This window comes from Suillus clintonianus, assembly GCF_016758775.1.
Source record: "Suillus clintonianus strain FC179 chromosome Unknown DEU56scaffold_108, whole genome shotgun sequence".
Classification (NCBI taxonomy): Eukaryota; Fungi; Basidiomycota; class Agaricomycetes; order Boletales; family Suillaceae; genus Suillus; species Suillus clintonianus.
In genome coordinates, this window is record NW_024539332.1 from 1 (window position 1) to 21,096 (window position 21,096).

General features: G+C 48.4%; 6 protein-coding genes across 6 annotated transcripts; 3 read left to right on the forward strand and 3 right to left on the reverse strand.

Annotated features, from left to right (window-relative positions):
* Nucleotides 1-191: 191 nt before the first annotated feature.
* DEU56DRAFT_983831 (uncharacterized protein) lies at nucleotides 192-2,072 on the reverse strand (the record flags this gene model as incomplete). The annotated part of the gene is made up of 5 exons (XM_041359971.1): nucleotides 192-875; nucleotides 933-1,576; nucleotides 1,625-1,652; nucleotides 1,713-1,736; nucleotides 1,829-2,072. 5 exons carry the CDS (start codon nucleotides 2,070-2,072, stop codon nucleotides 250-252), a joined length of 1,566 nt encoding a protein of 521 aa, XP_041203577.1. The 3' UTR covers nucleotides 192-249.
* A 598-nt stretch (nucleotides 2,073-2,670) lies between these two features.
* On the forward strand, nucleotides 2,671-6,345 carry DEU56DRAFT_745430 (uncharacterized protein; the record flags this gene model as incomplete). Its single annotated transcript, XM_041349148.1, has 11 exons — nucleotides 2,671-2,812; nucleotides 3,153-3,508; nucleotides 3,569-3,787; nucleotides 3,862-4,041; nucleotides 4,099-4,295; nucleotides 4,362-4,569; nucleotides 4,633-4,793; nucleotides 4,850-4,946; nucleotides 4,993-5,436; nucleotides 5,495-5,851; nucleotides 5,911-6,345. The coding sequence occupies 11 exons, from the start codon at nucleotides 2,671-2,673 to the stop codon at nucleotides 6,343-6,345; spliced, it is 2,796 nt and encodes a 931-aa protein (XP_041203578.1).
* Nucleotides 6,346-6,570: 225 nt separating this feature from the next.
* On the forward strand, nucleotides 6,571-8,169 carry DEU56DRAFT_924291 (uncharacterized protein; the record flags this gene model as incomplete). Its single annotated transcript, XM_041358554.1, has 5 exons — nucleotides 6,571-7,024; nucleotides 7,089-7,254; nucleotides 7,301-7,432; nucleotides 7,492-7,685; nucleotides 7,736-8,169. The coding sequence occupies 5 exons, from the start codon at nucleotides 6,571-6,573 to the stop codon at nucleotides 7,879-7,881; spliced, it is 1,092 nt and encodes a 363-aa protein (XP_041203579.1). The 3' UTR covers nucleotides 7,882-8,169.
* A 1,416-nt stretch (nucleotides 8,170-9,585) lies between these two features.
* Nucleotides 9,586-11,479, forward strand: DEU56DRAFT_917456 (uncharacterized protein; the record flags this gene model as incomplete). Its single annotated transcript, XM_041357990.1, has 5 exons — nucleotides 9,586-9,729; nucleotides 9,791-10,153; nucleotides 10,211-10,474; nucleotides 10,529-10,657; nucleotides 10,718-11,479. The coding sequence occupies 5 exons, from the start codon at nucleotides 9,586-9,588 to the stop codon at nucleotides 11,477-11,479; spliced, it is 1,662 nt and encodes a 553-aa protein (XP_041203580.1).
* Nucleotides 11,480-17,332: 5,853 nt separating this feature from the next.
* On the reverse strand, nucleotides 17,333-18,561 carry DEU56DRAFT_49909 (uncharacterized protein). The gene is made up of 2 exons (XM_041346513.1): nucleotides 18,304-18,561; nucleotides 17,333-18,247 (listed from the first exon to the last, which is right to left on the reverse strand). The coding sequence occupies exons 1-2, from the start codon at nucleotides 18,388-18,390 to the stop codon at nucleotides 17,534-17,536; spliced, it is 801 nt and encodes a 266-aa protein (XP_041203581.1). The 5' UTR covers nucleotides 18,391-18,561; the 3' UTR covers nucleotides 17,333-17,533.
* Nucleotides 18,562-19,152: 591 nt separating this feature from the next.
* DEU56DRAFT_893685 (uncharacterized protein) lies at nucleotides 19,153-20,484 on the reverse strand. The gene is made up of 2 exons (XM_041356354.1): nucleotides 20,045-20,484; nucleotides 19,153-19,979 (listed from the first exon to the last, which is right to left on the reverse strand). Exons 1-2 carry the CDS (start codon nucleotides 20,411-20,413, stop codon nucleotides 19,230-19,232), a joined length of 1,119 nt encoding a protein of 372 aa, XP_041203582.1. The 5' UTR covers nucleotides 20,414-20,484; the 3' UTR covers nucleotides 19,153-19,229.
* Nucleotides 20,485-21,096: the final 612 nt, after the last annotated feature.

A 21,096-nucleotide genomic window follows, 5' to 3' on the forward strand; every position in this document is an offset into this window, starting at 1 on the left:
AGTTTCCTTTCACATTATCACATCGTACGATTCTGTTTCTTATTTTATGATTGGCTAGTAGTTAGAACTCAGTTTGTATCTCCTCTTGAATAGTTGTATATAGTTAAGACGTTTCTAGTCAGTAGTTCTTTAGTTCAAACCTTTCGTCTCTACATTGTGTAGCAGCCCAAACGTACCTGCTCAAATATCATCTCTTTTATCGTGATAACCTTCGTTCGAGTCCTAGTCTCTGCCCTAGCATTAAGTTGTTTAAGGGGTTGTGACACCTGCAGTTGTTGTGCACAAACTGCGCATACTGGAGGTAGCCGACCAACGAGAAGCTTCATAATATCGATTGAGAGAAGCCAGAACTGTCTCGTTTGGCACAAGGACAGGCCACTGCTGTTGACGCTGCAATGACAGCTGAACCTCTTCACGTAGATGTATGTTCCTCTGTTCGCGACGCATCATCTTGAGGCGATTGGCAGGAGACTGGACTTCCTGGGACAGGCTGCGAACCACGTCAGGGCCATACTCGACCTCAAGGACGGTTAGGATGTAATGGGAGTCGGGGTGGGCGAAAGGATGCTCAAATGGGAAATAAGACAGCCATATGGCACTCAATACATGGGATCCCACAGCCTGTAGATACAAAGCTCGTTCGCGAACGTGACATACGAGACCGTTACACATTTTTGCACGGGAGCGACTATTGATGGCAGGCCGCCCGAACAACGGAAGAAGGTGGATGGAATTAGTCAGGGTGTCCACAGAAAGCTTGAGTAGCCTGCGGACAAGCTCTTCGGTCGAAAGCGACGTCCAAGGTATGGGCGAAACAGGGCAAGGGTGAACCGCATAAGCCGCAGGGGGAGGACGACGAAGAACTTCGGCAACATCTGCACCGAAGACCGTCACAAATCATGCACAAAGCAACGGAAACAGATGACGCTCACACGACGAAGGTAGCTGGACGTCATGCAATCGAGAGGTGGCACAAGCGCAGGACAATCCCGTAAACTCAGAGCGTGCGGTCTGAAATGATTGTAGGATCGCGCGTACAAGAACAGCCTTCGACCCTCGCTGAACTTTCGTCCCAGGAAGCGCAACGGCACACTGCTTAAGCACGGGAACAGATAGGGCAGCAAGGTTGTGTTCAATGGTGCTGTCAGCATAATAGAGCCAGGGGGGACACTGTTCCAATCTGGATGCAATGGACGAAGCCACACTGGAACTATGACGCATGGCTAACGGGCCGAGAATCATGCAGTGACGATAACCAGGACACTCGATCTCGCGGAGAGACAGAAAGGTGGATGCATTGTTACGACTGATGACAACGGACATGCCATTGAATGTAACACAGCCTACAAAGGGGGACGAGCAAGAAGGGCACGATACATGATGCGTTTGAAGACATTGCAGGAGCCAGGAGCAAAAAGTTTGGGGTGTTTCAAAGTGAGAGGTGTGGTATTGGGGGTAATAAAGAGCATCATAATAAACAGGATAGTCAAAGTGGTCGTGAGGAACAAGTTCAGGAGGACAGAAGTGCTCAGCAAGCGCTCGAGGAGAGCGGCACGGAAGTTTGACAGCAAACGGCCTACAGATCCGTCAAAAAGAATGTGAGACTGCAAAACACAGAACTCACATCACAACGTAGCAACCAAAACAGCGAGCTAAAGAGAGTCTGAACGTCAGCGTGACCGGGAGTAAGCAACACAAAGAAATCGACAAACCTGCTAGGACGACAGAACGGAGGGCTACGGAAGGATTGAAAATAAGAAAGACGGGTGTCAACAAGCAGCTTAGTTAAGGAAATCGCACGGGAAGGAAACAAGAAAAAAAGTCGCACGCATGCGTTTGCAGGTGCCTGGACGTTTCTTGCAAACAACAACCCTTCTCCCACTAATCGTGGGAGTCGGGGAAGACCCGGAGATGAGCATTTTTCCGTCCGGGGTCCAAGCCAGGCACGACACCATATATATGTGTCCTTTGAGAGTTGCGACAAGCTCGCCTGTTTTCGCATCCCAGATTTGAATCGAGGACTCGTTATTATCTTCAGTCCTGTGTCCACCATATCCACCAGTCGCAATCATGGTGGTGTCTGGCAAATAGATGGCTGCGTACACTGCGAAATGTGTCGGAAATTTCGTAAGTCGGTTGCAACAGCGTGCCTGTGAGACTCGGTATCAACCGTATTGATACCGAGTCACGATATTGAAACTTAAGTTCTATTCTTAAAACCCATTAGGAATATTTATACCAGAGTTGCATCATTGTAACTGATTTGTAATATTGATGCCGGACCTAGACCCTCGGTACGTCAATTGCAACGCTGTAGCCAGCTGTTAATTCAGATACCGCACCATCCTCTCAACACCCCTTCACCAACAACTTCAGCCCTCGTTAGTATCGTCTGTTCTCCTTGTTACAGTTCTGATTTGTATAATTTCATTGGCAGATCTGCGTCTTTTAAATGTCATTAGTCTGCTGATTCAAATCACTTACATATTTCAGATTCTGCAAGCTTTGTATACCCGACTTCACCCTCCAGCGCTTCGCAATCAAAGTGCCACACCATCTGCTGTCTTGAGAGGTGATTTTACACCCATCTTCACTAACAATTCATGTAAGTCTCGTCACTGTCTCTGATGAATCTGATGCTGATGTGTCCCAGTTTCAATATCATACTAGATGCCCGCCGATTTGCAACGATCCTGTGATCATTGTGGCCGATCCTTTCATCGCCAAGGATTCCAAACACACGAAAAGGCTTGCCAGAGGCGCTCTGAACAAAGAAGAGAGGATTTGGAGCTTGCTAGGGTCATTCGTCAAGGTACGTCTATTACTATATTACTAGCATCATTTTGATTCTACACTAATGTTAATTAATTGTAGAGCAAGAACAGGCGCATCAGGGTAGTGTGTTTGCTGGTGTCCGTCCTTCCGTCAGTGGCTCAACATCTCGTAAGCCGTCACTTTCGTTTGTCCTCGATTGCCAACACTGACCTGTTGTGCATTGACGCAAGCTATCGACAATCGCTTGGAGGGTGATGATTTCGATTTCGATAACCAAATGGACTACCAACATGATGCCGATGTGGGACGGACCGATTCTGATGGTATGTTTTCGTCATTTCTTTGTATCATCATGTTTTCAACTTATGTCTATACAGGTGATCCGCCACCATCTGGAACAGCATCGCCTGCACCCCAGCATGAAATTGACGATATCAAAGTGGAATACCACCCCAGTAGTGGTATCCCCACCAAAGTGTACCACTTCGAAGACTATGGAAGTGGTCCCGGTGCCCCACCACCAGTTCCAGAAGCAGATCCTACACCCTGGCAGCTGTTTCGCACACGTATCGACTTCGAGGTTGCAGAACTCGCTCATGACGCCGGACTCTCTCATGAACAGCTGGACCGGCTCATTCACCTCATTCACCCCAGCAAGATGGAGCTCTTTACCCTCAAGAATCGCAAAGATGTGAGAGACACGTGGGATGCAGCGTCATTCAAGATGACACCTGTGTGTACTATTCACTAACTTCGTATATACTATGCTTATTTTGCTTCTGTCATGTAATAGTTTACAAAGGTGGAGGTTACTGTGCCCTTCCGTGGTGTTAATCAAACATTCCCGCTATTTCATCGTTCACTGTGGGACTGGGTCACCGATTTACTTCAAGATCCACAAGTAGGCCCCAACTTCGTCTTCGATGCGCAAAGACTGTCAAAGTTCAACGGCGAGAAGTTCATTCGGTTCATTCATGAACCATGGACCGCTAATGTGTTCTGGGAGTATCAGGTAGGTCATTTTCTTATTAGTATCGCGTCTGCATTGTAGTATATACCATTGACTGATTCAGAATATCAATATAGTCCAAAATCCCACCAGACGCAAAACCTCTTGCATTCATTTTGTATGCCGACAAAGCAAAATTGTCGTCATTCGGTCGCGCGAAAGGTTACCCTGTAGTCGCTCGCTGTGCTAATCTTCCTATTACGATTCGCAATGGAGAAGGCTTGGGTGGAGGGCGCGTTGTTGGTTGGCTGCCTATCGTTCGCTCTACTCTTCCTTATAACTACTGATGATTTCATTATTAACACTCAGGACAGGTAAAGGAAGACAAGCAGCATTCTGGCCAACCTGCTTTCGTCAACTTCAAGAACGCAGTGTGGCACGCCTCATTTCTGAAGATTCTCGAATGTCTGGGACCGCTATCGAGGTTTGGTTCCGCCATCAAATGCTGGGACGACGTTATTCGCGCCTTCTATTCAATTGTACTAATACTATCTGCAGATTATGAAGAACAGTACGTGTATTCTAGTTCCGGTAACTATTATATATCTCTGACATCTAAATGTGTTCACTGTTGTAGGGCTGTAATGGCATTGATTCGTGGTTTAATGAGCAAATTTCCTTGTCCCGTCTGTCTAGTGCCTCACGACGAACTTTCAAACACTCTCAAGGTATTTCCTCTCCGCACATGCACAGGAACTAAGGCATTGCTTGCTCGAGCGCGAGAATCTTCTACATTGGAGGCAAGAGAACAGATCTTGAGTTCCCAGAGCCTCCGCGATGTCGACGTGAGTCTCGCTCTTATCCTTATCTTTATCTTACTCAGTCTAATACTATTGTTTCGTTTTCAGAGTTCATTCGGCATTCTGGAGCACACCGACGTTCACAGGGCTCTATCGCACGACAAGCTCCACTTCAACGACGAGGGATTGTTCAGTGATCACACGTGGCCTGAACTGCAGAAATGGGTTGAACGTTTGGGTCGACAGGCCGCTGTCCAGATTGACACCTTGTGAGTCATTTTCCCGCTGTACTTATGTATTAATAGGTTTTAATTTATATTGTCAGCTTTCAATCAATTCCGCGTTGGCGAAACCTGAATCACTTCGATCAGGTTGTTTCAGTATCATTTTCCGATGGAACGAAATACGAAGACATCTCTAAGGTGAGTCTAGATCATTCATTTTAACATGTCATTCACATTGTTTTAGCTTATTGTATTTGCGGCACATAATGTATTTGACCGCGATACAGATCCGGAGGCATATCTCATGCTCCGCTGTATCCGAAGCTACACGGAGTTCAATATGTATGCTTCGTTAGAGGTTCATACTGAAGATACCATCAATAATGGCCGGGAAGCGTTGTCAAAATTCACTGGATTGATGGATGTACATATTTTTAGTTCAATTCTAATTCATTGCATTGAAATCAATTGTTTGGTCAGAAATACATCGAAATACATCGAGGACACGGCAGAGATGTCCGAGAAGTCCTGGAATTTCCCTAAGAAACACCTTTCGGCCCATCTCTTTGACGACATCGAGGCGAAAGGTGTTTCTCGAAACTACAGCACCAAGCCGAACAAAAAAATGCACGGCCCATTGAAAGATGCCTATCAAGATCGCACGAATTTCAAGAACTTCGCTGAACAGGTGAGTGACTTCTGAATCTGAGTTCGCATATATATGACTAACAATGAATTTTTTTAAGATCCTCCGATACAACCATGACAGCTTGATTGCGGAATACATCCGCAACAAGTTGGATCACCTCGACACTCAGAATATCAGCGTAGACCAACCCGAATCACCCGATACTACACTCCAGGAGACCGACAACTCGGATGACATTGATGTTGACTCGACGGAACCTACTGATGCCCAACATTTCACTCTCGGTTCAAAGCAGGCGGCAATGTCATTCACACTCATCGAGGCAGGTAGTCCGGGTAATCCAGCGTTTGATAGATTTCGAATCAAGCTAAACGACTTTCTGAACTGTGCGTTTGCTGCCAACGGCATACCGTTTCCAGGTGGACGACGGATTCAACTCATTGCGAGCGACATGGTGAGTTGATGATGTTCAACGCTCCGAAATAACATAATATCTGAGTCCTTTTGAATTAGATCGTGGAACATCGATTCCTTAGAGTCAATTTCGAGTCACTTGTCGACTGGCGAGTGTCCACGGACTACCTTCGATGCACTCCGATGTTCCATGGCTCACCGCGATACGATTGCGTCATCTTGCAGACCGACACTGGCATCATCTTTGGCAAACTAATGTTGATTTTCACATGCACAGTAGGGGATGTTCAATATCCTGTCACGCTTGTTCTCCCATATGATCGACCGGTCGGCGTTCGTCCTCAAAAGGACAAAGACTTTCAGTTTTGGCGCGTTAAGACAAAGCCTAGGGCTTCTGCAGAGTTTTTTTCAGTTCACTCAATTATTCGGGGTTGTTTGATAGTAGAGGATGCCAGCAGACCTGGCGAGTTTCTGGTTGTTGACACTATTGACACTGATATGTTCCTTCGAATGCAGGACATCTGCAGCCAGTGATTGGTCCAGGATTCTTACTTCCTCCCTTATCTCTGAATCCATATACATTTCGCTCATCTTTATCTCATCCATCATTCCCTCAGTCATCGCTTTTTATGTGTCCGAGTCATCATCAACCCCACCAATTGCTTCACTCCTGCTCACCTTCCCCGTTGTGATCGCAGTTCCCCGTGTCATCCGCCGCATGCTCAAAATATCCAATTCGGACTCAGGTCTCGCCACAACATGTATTCCTCTGTTTCTCGCGCCACCTTTGATCGTTGGCACAATGTTCTGGATGCTCGAATGGTGACCGTCAACAGTGCTCCCCTCTCAGGCTCGGCTCGTATAGCCCTAGGCAACACGAAGAAACGCCTCGAAAAGTTAGAGTGTCTACTAGCTGAATTTCAGGCTGCAACAGTCAACGGTGCTCCCCTCTCAGGCGAGGCTCGTCGTGTCATCGAAGAAGAGGCACGTGTAGCCCATGCTGATAGACAGAGAGATGAGGCAGAAGCACGCAGGCGCGTTGTTCTCGAATCTTACGACGAACTCAGCAAATATCTCGCCGCAATCGAATCCCGTGCTGCCGATACACGTGCTGGTTTCCAGCGTATCCTTAGAGATCCAGGTGGCCATCTCGTCTTGACACCCATCCCAAATCAAATACAGCACTATCACAGCCCCTACTCTGCGAATCCTAGTATCACTGTAGAACACCCACGTTTATACAATTGATCTCACCATCGCTACACTTCATCCCTCAGTTCTGGTGCTCTCCCTCCAGCCCTCCCCGCTCCCCCCTCCACTCGTGGTGTCTGTCCTCGCTCAGGCAGCTTCGATGACACATCTTATCTCATTGCACCCCTCCAGCCACCTTCCAAACGACCTCGCAATGACCGTGGTGAATATGACCACAGGCCTCCACTCTCCGTAAGTTCCCTCTCATACTACCTTTTTATCTCCTCACATTCTCCAGGCTACATCACGCGGTCGCATTCCTGATATCGACCCCCTCCCCCAACAACTTCCTCAAATTCAACACCATAACCATCACCTTAGCATTCGCCCTACTCATAAATCTCACTCCTGATCCAGCAGCCGATCTAGTGTCCGTGCTACTTCACAGGACATCGAGGACCTCCTCCTTGACGCTGCCACTGATGAAAGGAGCGCTCTCAATGCCCGTGACCAACAGCCACAGTCTCCCCGTGCCGTGTTGGCTGCCCACCAGTCCAGGGGTATCCCAGTGGGTCCATTGGATCAACCTGGCGAGCTCAGGACCTATCAAACCCACATTTTTGCCCCTCCCATCATGGGCGCCCCCCAAAAGAAGGGGAAACCAGGGTCAAGCGCAAATATCAGTGCGTGCATTTTTTAATGAACAGATCTCGAGTTGATGACATAGCGCCAGCTCACAATGGCTCCCCACCAACACCTGGAACTCCTAACGCCTTCGTCCCTGCCATCGCACCAGCACCTCCACCCGCTATTCCTCCCACCACCACAGATGAATGCAAGATATTTTCCTTCGCATTCACGTGGCTTGCGCTTCCTTGACTGGTGTCCTGGTTCTCTGTCTTGTTATTCCTCGTCTTGGATCTACGGCGACTCTCGCTATTGATTATCGTCCAGTCGAATCTCGAATCTCTTTCTATCATCTAATGCAAATCATCGAATCAGATCACCCCACACTCCAATCATATGTTTTCATCCCATGCTCATCTCGCTGTCTGCAACTGTTGTTTTCGTGCTCTTTTGTTTCTTTTTCTTTTTTTTGCGTCCATGCGGTTCATTGTTGTTCATCATTTCGTGCTATCTGTATTAATCCAAACTAGTATGTCTCGAGTCAGATCGGAACCGTGACCCTCCCTCTCCGCCTGTAATCGCTACCCTACAGACTTAGACTACTGACAATGAAGATCCTGGACGAAGACGACAGGGTGTGGTGTCATCTGGTGGGTGAAACATCCTCCATTTTATCACTCCCTAGTTGACACACACCTTTCATCACAACACCTTCCTTCTCCCCACTCCGACCCCAACACAGATCCAGACGCAGACGGCAAAGGTGATGCGGATGTAGACGCGGAGTTGAGAGAAGCAGCTGATGCTGCTGCTGACCACCGCAGTGCGTCTTCAGCTGGCATGAAGGAGGAAGACATAGAAGTTAGAGAGTAAGCACAAGTCCATAACAGCCGAGACTGATTCGAGGAGCGTGACAATCCTCACCCCAGGTATCCCCCCTCTGGTTCTCCGGTACCCCACATGCACTCGGCAGCATCGACGGAGCATTGACGCTTTCCCACTGCTCGGGGATCTTTGGGCCATCGCTTCGCCCGCTGTTTGGTGATAGCGACACCATTGGTTACCACATGGTGAGCTTCCTTTGATTTAAATGAACCCCCCTTCCTCACCATTTTGAATGGCATTGCCCCCAGGTATGGAGGATTGTACTGACATATTGTACCGGCACCTTCATCGCCAGGTATTCCAAAACACGAACCTACCTCTGTTCAATGTCGCTTCTGAATCACCTGGACCGGCTACAGACTATTAATACTAATACCAAGACTATCTATACCGTGCAGCATCATTACTTGGCCTGGCTTTATTTCGAGACTGTGCATCTGAATCATCCTACTACAATATTAATTACGTCCTACCAAAGCTAATCTTCATCTTCTGAATCATTCATACCTACTTGCCACCAAAGGTGCATTGTTAACATGATTATGTCAGCATTTAATCGTGTTTTCTCACTAAGTCCACTGGTTGAGTTCAATGTTCAATATTGCAACTTCTGAATCTTAATCTCAAACCAATTGGGACCACAATCCAAGCATATTTATTATCATGTCAAGCAAATGCAGGTGAGTCTGCATCATTAGTCTTCTAGGTCAAAGCATGTTGAACCAATAGCACGACATCTGATTCAGAATCTTTCAGTTTTAAATATTACAGCGCTTATTAGACTGTTGTGTAATAACAGTCATCGGTCCCAATGGTGCATGCCAGCTCTCCAATACTTCTTGGCCATCAGCACTAGATAGTGCCACAAATGTAAGTTGCCTCGTGTCATATTATCATTCACCTGCATGCTGATTTCAATTTCAAGGCTATGCACGATGTAATTTCCCTTGTGTTTTCTTTCATCATGTTGTTCGGTCCAAGTTGCGCAGCAAATATTTTCGACTATAAATGGTGGGTCTGTCCGTCATTACTTTCCGTACTGTGTTGTACTTGACTGTACCAGTTCTTGTGATGCCTCAACGTCCCATTGCACATGATGACTCAGAGTCCGAGTTAGACTACAATGACATATCTGATTTGGACAATGCACCGGTGGCAGGGATCTCGTCAACCACCACTCAGTCATCGGCTTCTGTGCAGGGTGGAGACATGGAGGTAATGTTTATGCCTTGCTTCGCTCACATTTGGTGACTCTAATTTTGTGCATTTCTATTAGATCATTCGAAGTCTGCAACTAGAAAACCAGTCACTTAAAAATAACAATAGGACTCTGGGCGAGAAGAACAAAATCTTGGCATCCAATCAACATCGACGTTCGAGTGCGCAAGTTCCCGACGAGCTGAAGGCTTACGACGTTGAACTCTCAACCTTTGCTCACAAATATGGTGTCATTGCTGAGATGTTCCCACCCGAGCACCGTGTTCTCAGATTGCTCGTGCCAAACCCTCCGCCCATGATCATATCTGCTAGTCGCTACGCAAGCAAGAGTGCCGAAGAGCTTTGTCTTGTGACAGAGGTGTATTCACTTCTACCGGATCACCTCCATTGTTTCGTACCTACCTCTCATTTTCAATCATTGGTATGTTAGTTTATATATTTCATTGTGTGACCAAGCACTGATTGATATGTATTGTAGCTAGAGCAGCATCTCCAAGGCGGGCGCTCGAGTGAGATCGGCAAACTACGCTTGATGGCAGGGCGTATTTTTGGTCTGGATTCGTCCTACTTTGACCTGTGTTTCATGAAGCAGGATACCATTCCTGAAATCCAGAAGATGCTCGGACCAGGTACCACTGGTGCTCGCTCCTCTCCGTCAAAATTTCCGCCCATCCTTTTTGCAAACCGAGAGATGGACCCCACGATGTCCACGGTTTTTGGTAATTGGGAACCACTCGCAAAGGTATTTTTTTTCAATCTCTGAAGAATCTATTCTTGTGCTAATTGATCTACATAGGCAATTAGGATCGTGATGTTCGGAAAGAATTCACTGGACATTTCTGGGTGGCCGCGTGCTAAGTGCAATGCTCAAAAATGGGGCACAACGTCCTGTACTCCCGGTCTTCTTGCATGGGGTTGGGTCGCAGTGAGTTCTATTTCTGCTATGATCGATCGTCTGAACCAGCATCTAACTATTATTCTTTAGTTGATATTCATCCTTTCTCCTGATACTTCATTCGCGAAAGCTGGAGTTGGCGCAAAGTCTCGGCTACCACATGCTGCCATGTTTACGGCCTACAAGCAGCTGTGGGTCTCCCTTTGGGATCAACCTCGCATTTGCTTGATCCGCAAAAAGATCGACGCCTACGTGTGGCAATCATCTTCGACTTCCAATGTTGCGACGTCTGACGCTGAAGGTGAAGATTTTACCTCTGATCTGATGTGTTTGGCCATCACAAATGCAGGGTGCAAGGAATCTGACTTTCCTGGACCGACTACCGACAACATTCCTGGAACGACTACCGACAACACCTCCGATATTCCTAGACCAGTCACCCCCATTTCACCCATAGTCATTCCGGCAGCATCTGCGTCAGCCCTTACTCCTGGACCTGCAGTACCGGTCATTGTTCCTGCTGCACCGGCCATCCCAGTGCTTGGCCCTGCAAAAACTACCACCGCCCCAGATCCCAATCCTACAATCCTCCTGCCTGCTCAACCGACCCCAACTGTGGCATCTGCAGGTGTGGTCCAGGGTGCAGCTGCTGTTGCAGTCACTGCGGCCCTTGAATTTCCTCCCGCAGCTGCTGAAGTATTACCCAATGACGTGGAGATTCTACCAGCGGTGGCAGCAGCTCCATCCTCTGGCCGTCGGGGCCGAGGAAGGCAGGCGGGGATGCTGGCACCTGTGTCTAGTGGGCCAGCAGGCCAGCAGGCCAGCCGACCAAAGCGATCCCGGAAAAAGTAGTACGAGTACTGTACGACTGCCACCTACAGATCACTATTACCGTATTATTTGATATGTTTTGTTGAGGATGGGTGCTAGTTACAATTGTATTTACTTGCTCTCAATGATATTTGGATTGAATTGAAATGTGCCTGTTTGCGTTCCAACGTTCTTGAGACCCAGTTAGATTATTCGGATAAGCCTTGGGATCTAGATTTCAAGGTACCGCAAAATCAGCTTGGACAGTTGCAGCCGACGGTCAATATTTCTGATTTGGTTGAAACCCTAATTGAAGCCACGATTGTGACACAAACTCAATATTGTAACGTGAATTGTAACACAAATGTAATGTCACACTCTTTTATTGCAACCTATTGGGACTTCGGCTTGTCATTGATTCATTGCAACACGTTACAAGGCGACGAAACCCAATTAGGAAATTTCCGACATGCCCTGTGTTGATTGGCCTGGGTGACAGGATTGTCTCTCCGCTCTCCACATCCCACTGCCTTACAGTCCCATCAAAAGATCCGCTCAATACTCGCTGACCATCTCGACTCCAACAAACAGACCACACACTACCTGTGTGTCCCGTCCATTTCGCGATGACCTTGCCTGTCTCGATGTCCCACAACCTCACTCCACCGTCCCTACTCCCACTAACCACCTTCTCCCCATCTGGGGACAGCGCTATACAGTGCACTTGACTGTCTCCGTCCCGCCAGTCTTCTCCCATCTGTTTCCCGCTCTCCAAGTTCCATACCCGCAGCGAGCCATCATCTGAACAAGTAATGATCCGCTGTCCATCAGGCAGGTGTACGATGCCCTGGACGGCATCGGTGTGTCCTTCAAATCTCTGATGAAGCGTTATTGCTGATATGCCTTTCGTTTTAGTGGTGGGTGAAGACATGCTCCAAAACTCCTACTACTGAATGCAGCACCGTCTCAGATTTCATACAACATATTCCGAATTCATCACTTTTTGAGGACAACAGCGACGGGTGGATAGTAGGGGACAATGGGCGTTCAGATCAAGTCAGAATGAAATCCACTGCTTCCTGGTACGTTTCACATGCTGTACCATCGTGTTCACAGCTTACATACAGAATAGGCTGTGCAGCACAAGCGCCCAAGCCTCATTCGTCAGTGTCCAACCGGGTTGCATCTTACAGAGCCTCGGTCCATGATTAGCTAGTTCTCGACAACTAGATAAGACCTGGGGCTGTTCGCTGCGAAGCACTCTCGTGCATTCTCGATGTCTGCTGTTGATGAATGGTATCATTCCAGTGAGTTGCGTTGCCTATATGCTAGCGCCCGTTATCTAATGGGCTCTGGAACATTCCCTCGTACTGGCTCACTGTGTTTTTTTTGCTTACTGGTCAGACTTTTATATTGGAACTATTAGCATTCGGACCCCTCTGAGTCGACTTCTGCTTACAGCAACAGTTTACGCAAAAGGCCAAGGAACATTCGCTGCCACACGCTTCGTTCTTCTCTTCCACTCGAGTCGTATGCTGCCTGGCGATCGGGTTGGGTTACCAGAACTTACTATTCTGAATTGGTAGGTTCTGTTCCACGCATGAGGAGTGGGTATGAATCATGGTGATACCTAACCACCCCACAGATGACGAAATAAACACGTACCGTATCCTTGAGTTCCTGTTCAGAGGTATTCCATTTTATGCCGGAGATCATACCATGTGTCCATGCCTCTGGATAGCTAAGGAGCTCGGGCAATGGGGTTGGGTTGACTCGTGGGACGCGGGAAATGAGCATATAGATTGGTGCTAATTCTGCGTTCCGGGGAACTTCGTTGCTCTCGAAGGGGTTGATTCCGTATCTGACAGGGTCTTTGATCTCGGATTTGTAGTCTTCTTCGTTGAGGAAGCATTGCAAAGGGAGGGCCCTAGTTTCACGTTCACCATCTGGAAGCCTTACCTGAGAATACCGCTACACACGAATGTTCTCGGATCCCGCGCTTTCCAGTAATCATTTACTTGACGAATTTCTGGGGTGCGCTGACATGCGTCATCGAATAACAAAACTCACAAAGCAGGAGTAAATCGTCATGATTGCAATATTCTGTAGGACCAGTCCTGACCTGTCAGTCAACAGAGAAGGGGAAGCTGTCAAAATATGCGAGAATCGCCTCAGTTACCGATTGAGAAGCCACCAGCCGTGTGGAGGAGCAGACGCGTTCGAAAATATTCCTGCGGTGAGTTGGAGGAAATGAGAACACAGCCGGACCGTGCGTGTGGTTATGGTAGGTTTCAAGATTTGCTAGGCCAACACCTTACAAGAAGTCAAACATTCGACTACCAGGAGAATACACACGCCATTATTTCAAATCTTGTGTGTATACGCGAGCCGCTGCAGGCAGAGATGATGAGACACGCGGTATCACAACAGGAAGGTTAAAAACAAGCAAAGTGAGTAGCATGAGTACGTGGAGCACGTAAAGGCATGAGACTCGTAAGGGGCGAGAAAATGACAGACTAATGACCATCTGTGTATTCAGGAGACAGACAAACAACGAAGAGCCAGAAGCGAGTCCAGCACCCAGCCTGTCTTATTGTCGCGTCAGGGCGTGAGGAAGTGGAATTTGTAGCTGCGGCGGTATCACCAATAGCAGGTGTGGTAGACGAATTGGAAACAGGTGGCTGTGGTTGCGAAGATGGCTGAGTCTGAGTCGCACCACTGGATGGTGTGGTGTTGGGCTTGGGAGTCCGTGAGCTGCCTAGAATAGTGCGCAATGATTTCTTTTTTCGTTTCTCTCCTGCTGATGCATTCCTCTACATAATGTCAAGTCGAGTCAAATGTCTGAGAAGGAGAAAAAACATACACGTTGTCCCTGTGCGTACGGGACCTCAACAACTGCTGGGCCGCGCCCGTGGAATTCGATGTTTTCACTATTTTGTCCGTGCCGTGTAAAAAGTTGTTGGGACCAGTCGAGAGGAGAGGACGGTGTATCGGAGGGGCTGCGGTTGAATAAGCGGCCAAGAAGTGTGCTTCCTTGGGATGCTGAGGAGTGTATGTGGTTTCGTGGAGAGAACTGAACATACCAAGTCAGGAAAAACATCGAAGTGATACTAAGAACGTACACGAGAATCATCTGGTGGGACATCGAAAAAACCTTGGGGTACCCGATGGGCAGGCTGACGTCGTTGGGCTGGATGTCGTGTAGCATTTTCCTAGAGTATATATGTTTGAATGCAATGAAATCTGTCTATGAAGGTGTAACGTACACGGAGTACCAACTTGTTGGCCTGGCAGAGCGCGTTCAGTTGTGAGAATGTAATGAATGCCTGTCAACTCACCTTTGGATCCAACAGAAGTTCGTCGAGGCCAGCTTCTCTCATGATGGTAGCAATATCCCATGTGTACGCGTTGTTATCCCAGGAGCCAGTGGCTAGTAGCTTTCCATCCGCGGAAAATGAGACAAAGCGAACTGGATTTGCGTGTTGGAGTGGAGAACTGATAGGCTGGCTGTTGTCGAGGTTCCACAATCGCGCTGTCTCGTCGTATGATGCGCTTGCGAGGATGCGGCCATTCGGGGATATTGCAATGCCATAGACAATGTTAGTGTGCCCTTCCAGAACTGCGATCTGCTTCCATGATGATGTATTCCATATCCGAATCGAGTAATCGTATGACCCGGAGATGAGCGTTTTTCCGTCCGTGGTCCAAGCCAGGCCCTCCACCCAATTTCTGTGTCCTTTGAGAGTTGCGACAAGCTCGCCTGTCTTCGCATCCCAGATTTTAATCGAAGAATCGTTAACGTTGTCATCTGCATCTTCAGTCCAAGGCCTATCACGTCCACCAGTCGCAATCATGGTGGTGTCTGGCGAATAGATGGCTGCGTATACATATACATGTCCTGTCTTGATTGGCCCGGGTGCCAGGATCGTTTCTCCGCTCTTCACATCCCACTGCCTCGCAGTCCCATCAACAGATCCGCTCACTACTCGCTGACCGTCTCGACTCCAACAGATGGAAAACACTGCCTGCGTGTGTCCCGTCCATTTCGCGATGACCTTGCCTGTCTTGATGTCCCACAACCTCACTTCACCGTTCTTACTCCCGCTAATCACTTTCTTCCCATCTGGGGACAACGTTATACTGACCACTCCACTGTCTCCGTCCCGCCAGTCTTCCCCTATCTGTTTTCCGCTCTCCAGGTTCCATACCCGCAGCGAGCCATCATCTGAACAAGTAATGATTCGCTGTCCGTCAGGCAAGTGTACGACGCCCCGGACCCAATCCGTGTGTCCCTCAAATTTCTGGCGAGGCAGTATTTCTGACATGTCTTTCCTTTCAGCGCTGGGCGAAGCCATACTCCAAAATTCCTACTACCGAGTGCAGCACCATCTCAGCTTTTATCCAACACATTCCAAATCCATCACTTACCGAGGACAACGACGACGGGAAGATAGTAGGGGACAATGGGCGTTCAGGTCAAGTCAAAGTGGAATTCACTGCTTCCTGGTACGTTCGACATGCTGTATTCTCGTGTTCACAGCTTATATACAGCATACTAGGCTGTGCAGCTGAAGCGCCCAAGCTTCATCTGCTTATATCACATGAAGTCTCGGACGAAGAGACAGGATGAACAGCGCAAACCTCATCATATCGCCTTAAGATGGCCTTAACCGTCCCCGCTTCACGCCAGGACCAATGAACAAGCAAACAATGACCATGCATGCACATAATTACGATACAAATACATACAAGAAAGTTCTGTCTAACATAGGGCAGTGCCCCAGCGGACAATAAACACTGACTCAAAAAAAATAAAAATAAAAATAAAAAATGAAGTCTCGGTCCATGACTTCAACCGGCCCGTGTCTGCAGCCTTGCAGCCTTGATAGACCATAATCTCCCCTGGCCTTCGTTGCATTCCCACATGCATGACGAGTACCGCCTCTAGCCCGGCATTTCACTGACATGAGGCAATACGTCAATTTCAACCAATGGACTTGAACAGATATCAAATCAAGTTCGTAGCCTATCGAGAAGTTGTACACAGCGTACATCCGAAGATCCGCTCACTACTCGCTGACCGTCATCTCGATTCCAACAGACAGACCACACACCAGCCATATGCCCTGTCCATTTCGCGATGACCTTGCATGTGTCGATGTCCCACGACCTCACTCCGCCGTCCTTACTCCCGCTAATCACTTTCTTCCCATCTGGGGACACTGTTATACTGATCACTCCACTGTCTCCATCCCGCCAGTCTTCCCCTATCTGTTTCCCGCTCTCCAGGTTCCATACCCGCAGCGCGCCATCATCTGAACAAGTAATGATGCGCTGTCCGTCAGGCGGGTGTACGACGTCCCAGACGTGATGAGTGTGTCCTTCAAATTTCTGGCGAGGCGTTATTGCTGATATATTTTTCGTTTTAGTAGTGGGTGAAGGCATGCTCCAAAATCCCTACTACCGAGTGCAGCACCGTCTCAGCTTTCATCTAACATATCAAATTCATCACTTACCGAGGACGACAACGACGGGCAGACACCAGGGCACGACGGGCGTTTCGGTCAAGGTCAGTGTTGAGTTCACTGCTTCCTGGTACGTCTGACATGCTGTATCCTCGTGTTCACAGCTTATATACAGACTAGGCTGTGTAGCTGAAGCGCCTAAGAATCATCTGTCTCGTGACACATTCAATATACAGTAACTTCTTCTGTCTTTATCATTCACCCATACCCGGTGTGAGTGTCCTCTGATTTTTCTATCTCATTAGGACGGGCAACGACATCAAGTTCAAAGGTTGCTGCATATAGCTGCGTGTCATTGTACATCATATACAAGCTGGCTATCTGCCATCTAACATCGTATGGGATCGCTGCTGGGTCCATCTGTCTCAGATCTGTCTGGCTCATCCTAAGGTCATTACTGCCAAATTACTACCGCCAGATGTCTGATGAACAAGAAAAGTACTTTAGATTTATCACAACTGTGATTCTTTGGAACGTCATTGCTTTCCACTACCACCAGTAGGGTTTCATACAACTCAAAAATCACCATCCTCGATCTCCTCACGCTCACTCGTCATTGGGTTCATGATCCTCAGAAGTCATAGTCAGAGTTATCATCTCTGTCATCGTCGTCCTCGAAGCCATCGTCGTCCTCGAAGTCATCGTCATCACCCTTTGCATGATCTCGTCGTTCAAAGGCACCGTCCCGCGCGTCTTCTGCATCTCTGGCGAGTCGGAGGCCGCATGCATTGCGTATCCCCCGCCCGACCCATCTGTCGTGCAGCCCCTCAAGTGTCAGGCGACACGGCTGTTCGTCACTTTCATCACCAGTACACGCAACGCCATATGAAATACCGACAGCAGCGAGGAGCAGGCGTATGCTCCTTACGAGTGATCGCCGGTACATGAGCATGGCCTCGGGGTCGGTTTCAGCAGGTTTTTCCAATTCTCCGAACAACGCCTCGTGAATGTCCAGAACTCCTTCCTCGTACAACTCCACTTTTCCACGCTCAACGGCACGCCACTTTTTGCCATAGTTTGTGACGGAGTCATCATAGTTACCCCAGCATAAATTCTGCCAACCCTTGCGCGTGTGCACATCTGGCGGAAGGGCCTTTCTGAGTTCTTTTTTGATGACAAGTGCATCGCCTGCCGTTGTAGATGGGCGATGATGGATCTTGTATCCGAGTGAGTAGAACCACTGGACTAGTGTCATACGCGAGCGGAGGTAGTATTGGAAATGCACATCAATGTACATTGGCGCGGTAGGTGAGTAGATCCTGACTGTGTGATCAGTGGAACGCAGCTATGGATCATCGTTGATGTCAGCCATGAAATACATTGTCAGCAAGCTGTACGCACAGTATCGGGGTCGATGTCTGATTCGAGTACCGTTTCATTGTATACAACAGTAATAAATTTTTGGAGGGAGCCGTGCTCCAAACCCATCTCCTTCTCAATCTGAGAAACACAGGCTTTGGCTTTGTCGAAAAGCCAAGCTTCACCAGAGCACTTGTCGCCCTTATGCACTGAAGGGTCTTCTTTAGGGCCATCCTCACAGTCCTTGCCTGGCACCGGAACAATTGTGCGGTATTTTTGATTGGTTTGGAGGCGCTCTGTGTTGCGGGGGTAGGGTGAAGTAAGGGACCAAAGTGATGTTCCGCCAGTTCAAGTCCTTGTAGATCTGTTTTAGCTGCTGCTGAAGGATCAGTGCTATTGGCACAGTTTTGAGTCATACTGGGGAGGTATCAAATAAAGAGGGGCTGGGGCTTGGAAGGAGGTAGGAACTCGGTCATCGATTCAAGGACTAAGGTAGACATATTGAAACGGAGAATCAAAGGTGAACGTGTTGTGGAGCATGTTACGAGGAGTGATTGTGTAGAAAAGTATGAGTACGTACGAGAGTGACGCCGAGAGTCATATCTTGATAAGAGGGAGATACGATCAAGCCTCGCAGAGCCTGGCTAGGCCTGGCTAGTTGAGTGATTCGGATCGATAGAAAAGAGCCGACGAAGGGCATGGCGCAAAATGAGTCTTCACGTGATCGTGACACCACCGAGTCCAGTTAATTAGGGGCCGGGGGATAAAATAATGCACAGCTGGTACAACTCATAGCCTGCGGTAGCAGCCCCGTCTGTAAATTCTATGAAACTCATTGCTGAGTCGGACGGTCCACGCGCTTCGCCCGATGCACATGAATCATATGTAGTACCATCACAAAACCAGATTTCGTCATATATTCATTCAACTTTATACCGTAGTACTATTACAACCATAAAATGTATTTTCTACGACTCAAATTCATCATCCATCTCCTCATCCTCGCCTTCCTCTTGATCACTACATTCATCATCCTCAGAGTCGTAATGTTCATCATCTTCAGAGTCGTATGGGTTGTCGTAACGTTTCGCCTCTTCTCGTCGTTGCTGGGCACCTTTCCGCTCTTTTTCTGCATCTCCTGCGAGTCGCAGGCCACACGCATTGCGTATTCCCCGCCCGACCCATCTGTCGCTCAACCCTTCAAGCATCAACTGATTCGGCTCCACATCACTTTCGTCATCAGTGCATGCAACCCCATAGGAAAGACCCACAGCGGCGAGGAGCAGCCGTATGCTCCTTACGAGTGATCGTCTGTATGCGAGCATAGCCTCAGGGTCGGTTGGCGCAGGTTTTTCCAAGTCTCCGAACAAAGTTTCGTGCACATCCATAACTCCCTCCTCGTACAACTCCATTTTTGCTATCTCAACGCGGCGCCATTTTCTGCCATAGTTGCCATTCGAGTCATCATAGTAACCCCAGCATATAGACTGCCACCCATTGTGCGTGTGGACATCCTGGGGACCTCCCTGGCCTAGCCCTTTGTCGATGGTACATACATCCCCCGCCGTTGCAGGTGGGCGGCGCTGGATCTTGTACCCGAGTGAGTAGAACCACTCGATCTCCGACATACGCGCGCGGCAGTGGTATTTGAAATGCACGTCGATGTACATTGGCGTACTGGGTGAGTAGATCCGGACGATGCTCTCAGTAGATCGTGGCTATCGATTACCCATCGATACGATAATATCAGCCATGAGATACAGAGTCAGCAAGCTGTACGCACATCTACATCGTCAAGTTCTGTGTTGTTATACACAATGGTGATGCATTTCTGGAGGGTGCCCGCCTCCAAGTCCATCTCTTCCTCGATCTGAGAAACGCAAGCTTTGATGGAGCTCGAAAGCCAAATTTCATCGAGTTCGACGCCGTATCCGTACTCATCTTCATCAGAGTCTTCCCCAGAGTCTTCGTCTAAAACTGAGCCGTATTCTTGATTGGTTTGAAGGCGGTTGATGGCATAATTGGTCCATGCGCGCTGTGTGGCCCGAGTTGGGTGAAGCAAGGGGCCAAAGTGGTGTTCTGCCAGCTCAAGTCCTTGAAGTTCAGTTTTAGCGGCTGAAGGATTAGTACTGTCGGCACTGTTTTTAGGCATAACTGGAGAGTGAAATACGAAAAAGCCTCGCAGAACTTGAGTATATAATTCGGATCGATGGAGAAGAACCGACGAAGGGGCGCGCCAAGACTGTGACGCGCTAGTGATTTTGTCTTCACGTGATCGTGATTCGTGACTTCGGCCAGCAACTTGAAGTTTGAAGTTTGAACTACTGACCACCTAGTATACTAAGAGCGACAATTGTCCGTTATACATGCTAGTCATATCTTCCTCTTTTCGAGACCGTGTCAGAGCTATCTTCGAGTGTCCGTATTATCCCCCTCCGCCTGCTGTGAAAAGACGCGATGGGTGAAGAAGAAGAATCCGTCCCTGAAATCTCCCTTCTCGAGGTCCCTATCCCATCGTTAAGCCTGAACAAATATACGTTTTAGACGACCCATACCGTCTGTCATTTGGTATCTCCTTTTCGGCGTACTTTCGGCCACACTCGTGCCAGGCTGCGTTTTCATTGCGTCCATAGAGTTGCTCGCGGATCTCCGGTGTAACTCTTGTAGCAACAGGATCTTAGTGTCTAGGAACGCTTCCTCCGCGTCCAGATTTTGTAGTTGCTCGAGAAGGATAGGAATACGGTCAACGACTGTAGACGCGAGCACGCTAAGCGGGGTGCAAGAGAGGTCGTTTCTGGGATGCTGCATGGTGAATCAAGGAGCCTGCGGTAAAAC

Coding starts and splice junctions, on each gene's coding strand:
- DEU56DRAFT_49909 (XM_041346513.1), bottom strand. CDS start 18,390: ATGGGTTTGGAGCACGGCTCCCTCCAAAAATTTATTACTGTTGTATAC. Junction 18,248..18,303: donor CAGACATCGACCCCGATACT/GTGCGTACAGCT, acceptor GATGATCCATAG/CTGCGTTCCACTGATCACAC.
- DEU56DRAFT_893685 (XM_041356354.1), bottom strand. CDS start 20,413: ATGCCTAAAAACAGTGCCGACAGTACTAATCCTTCAGCCGCTAAAACT. Junction 19,980..20,044: donor CAGAACTTGACGATGTAGAT/GTGCGTACAGCT, acceptor GGTAATCGATAG/CCACGATCTACTGAGAGCAT.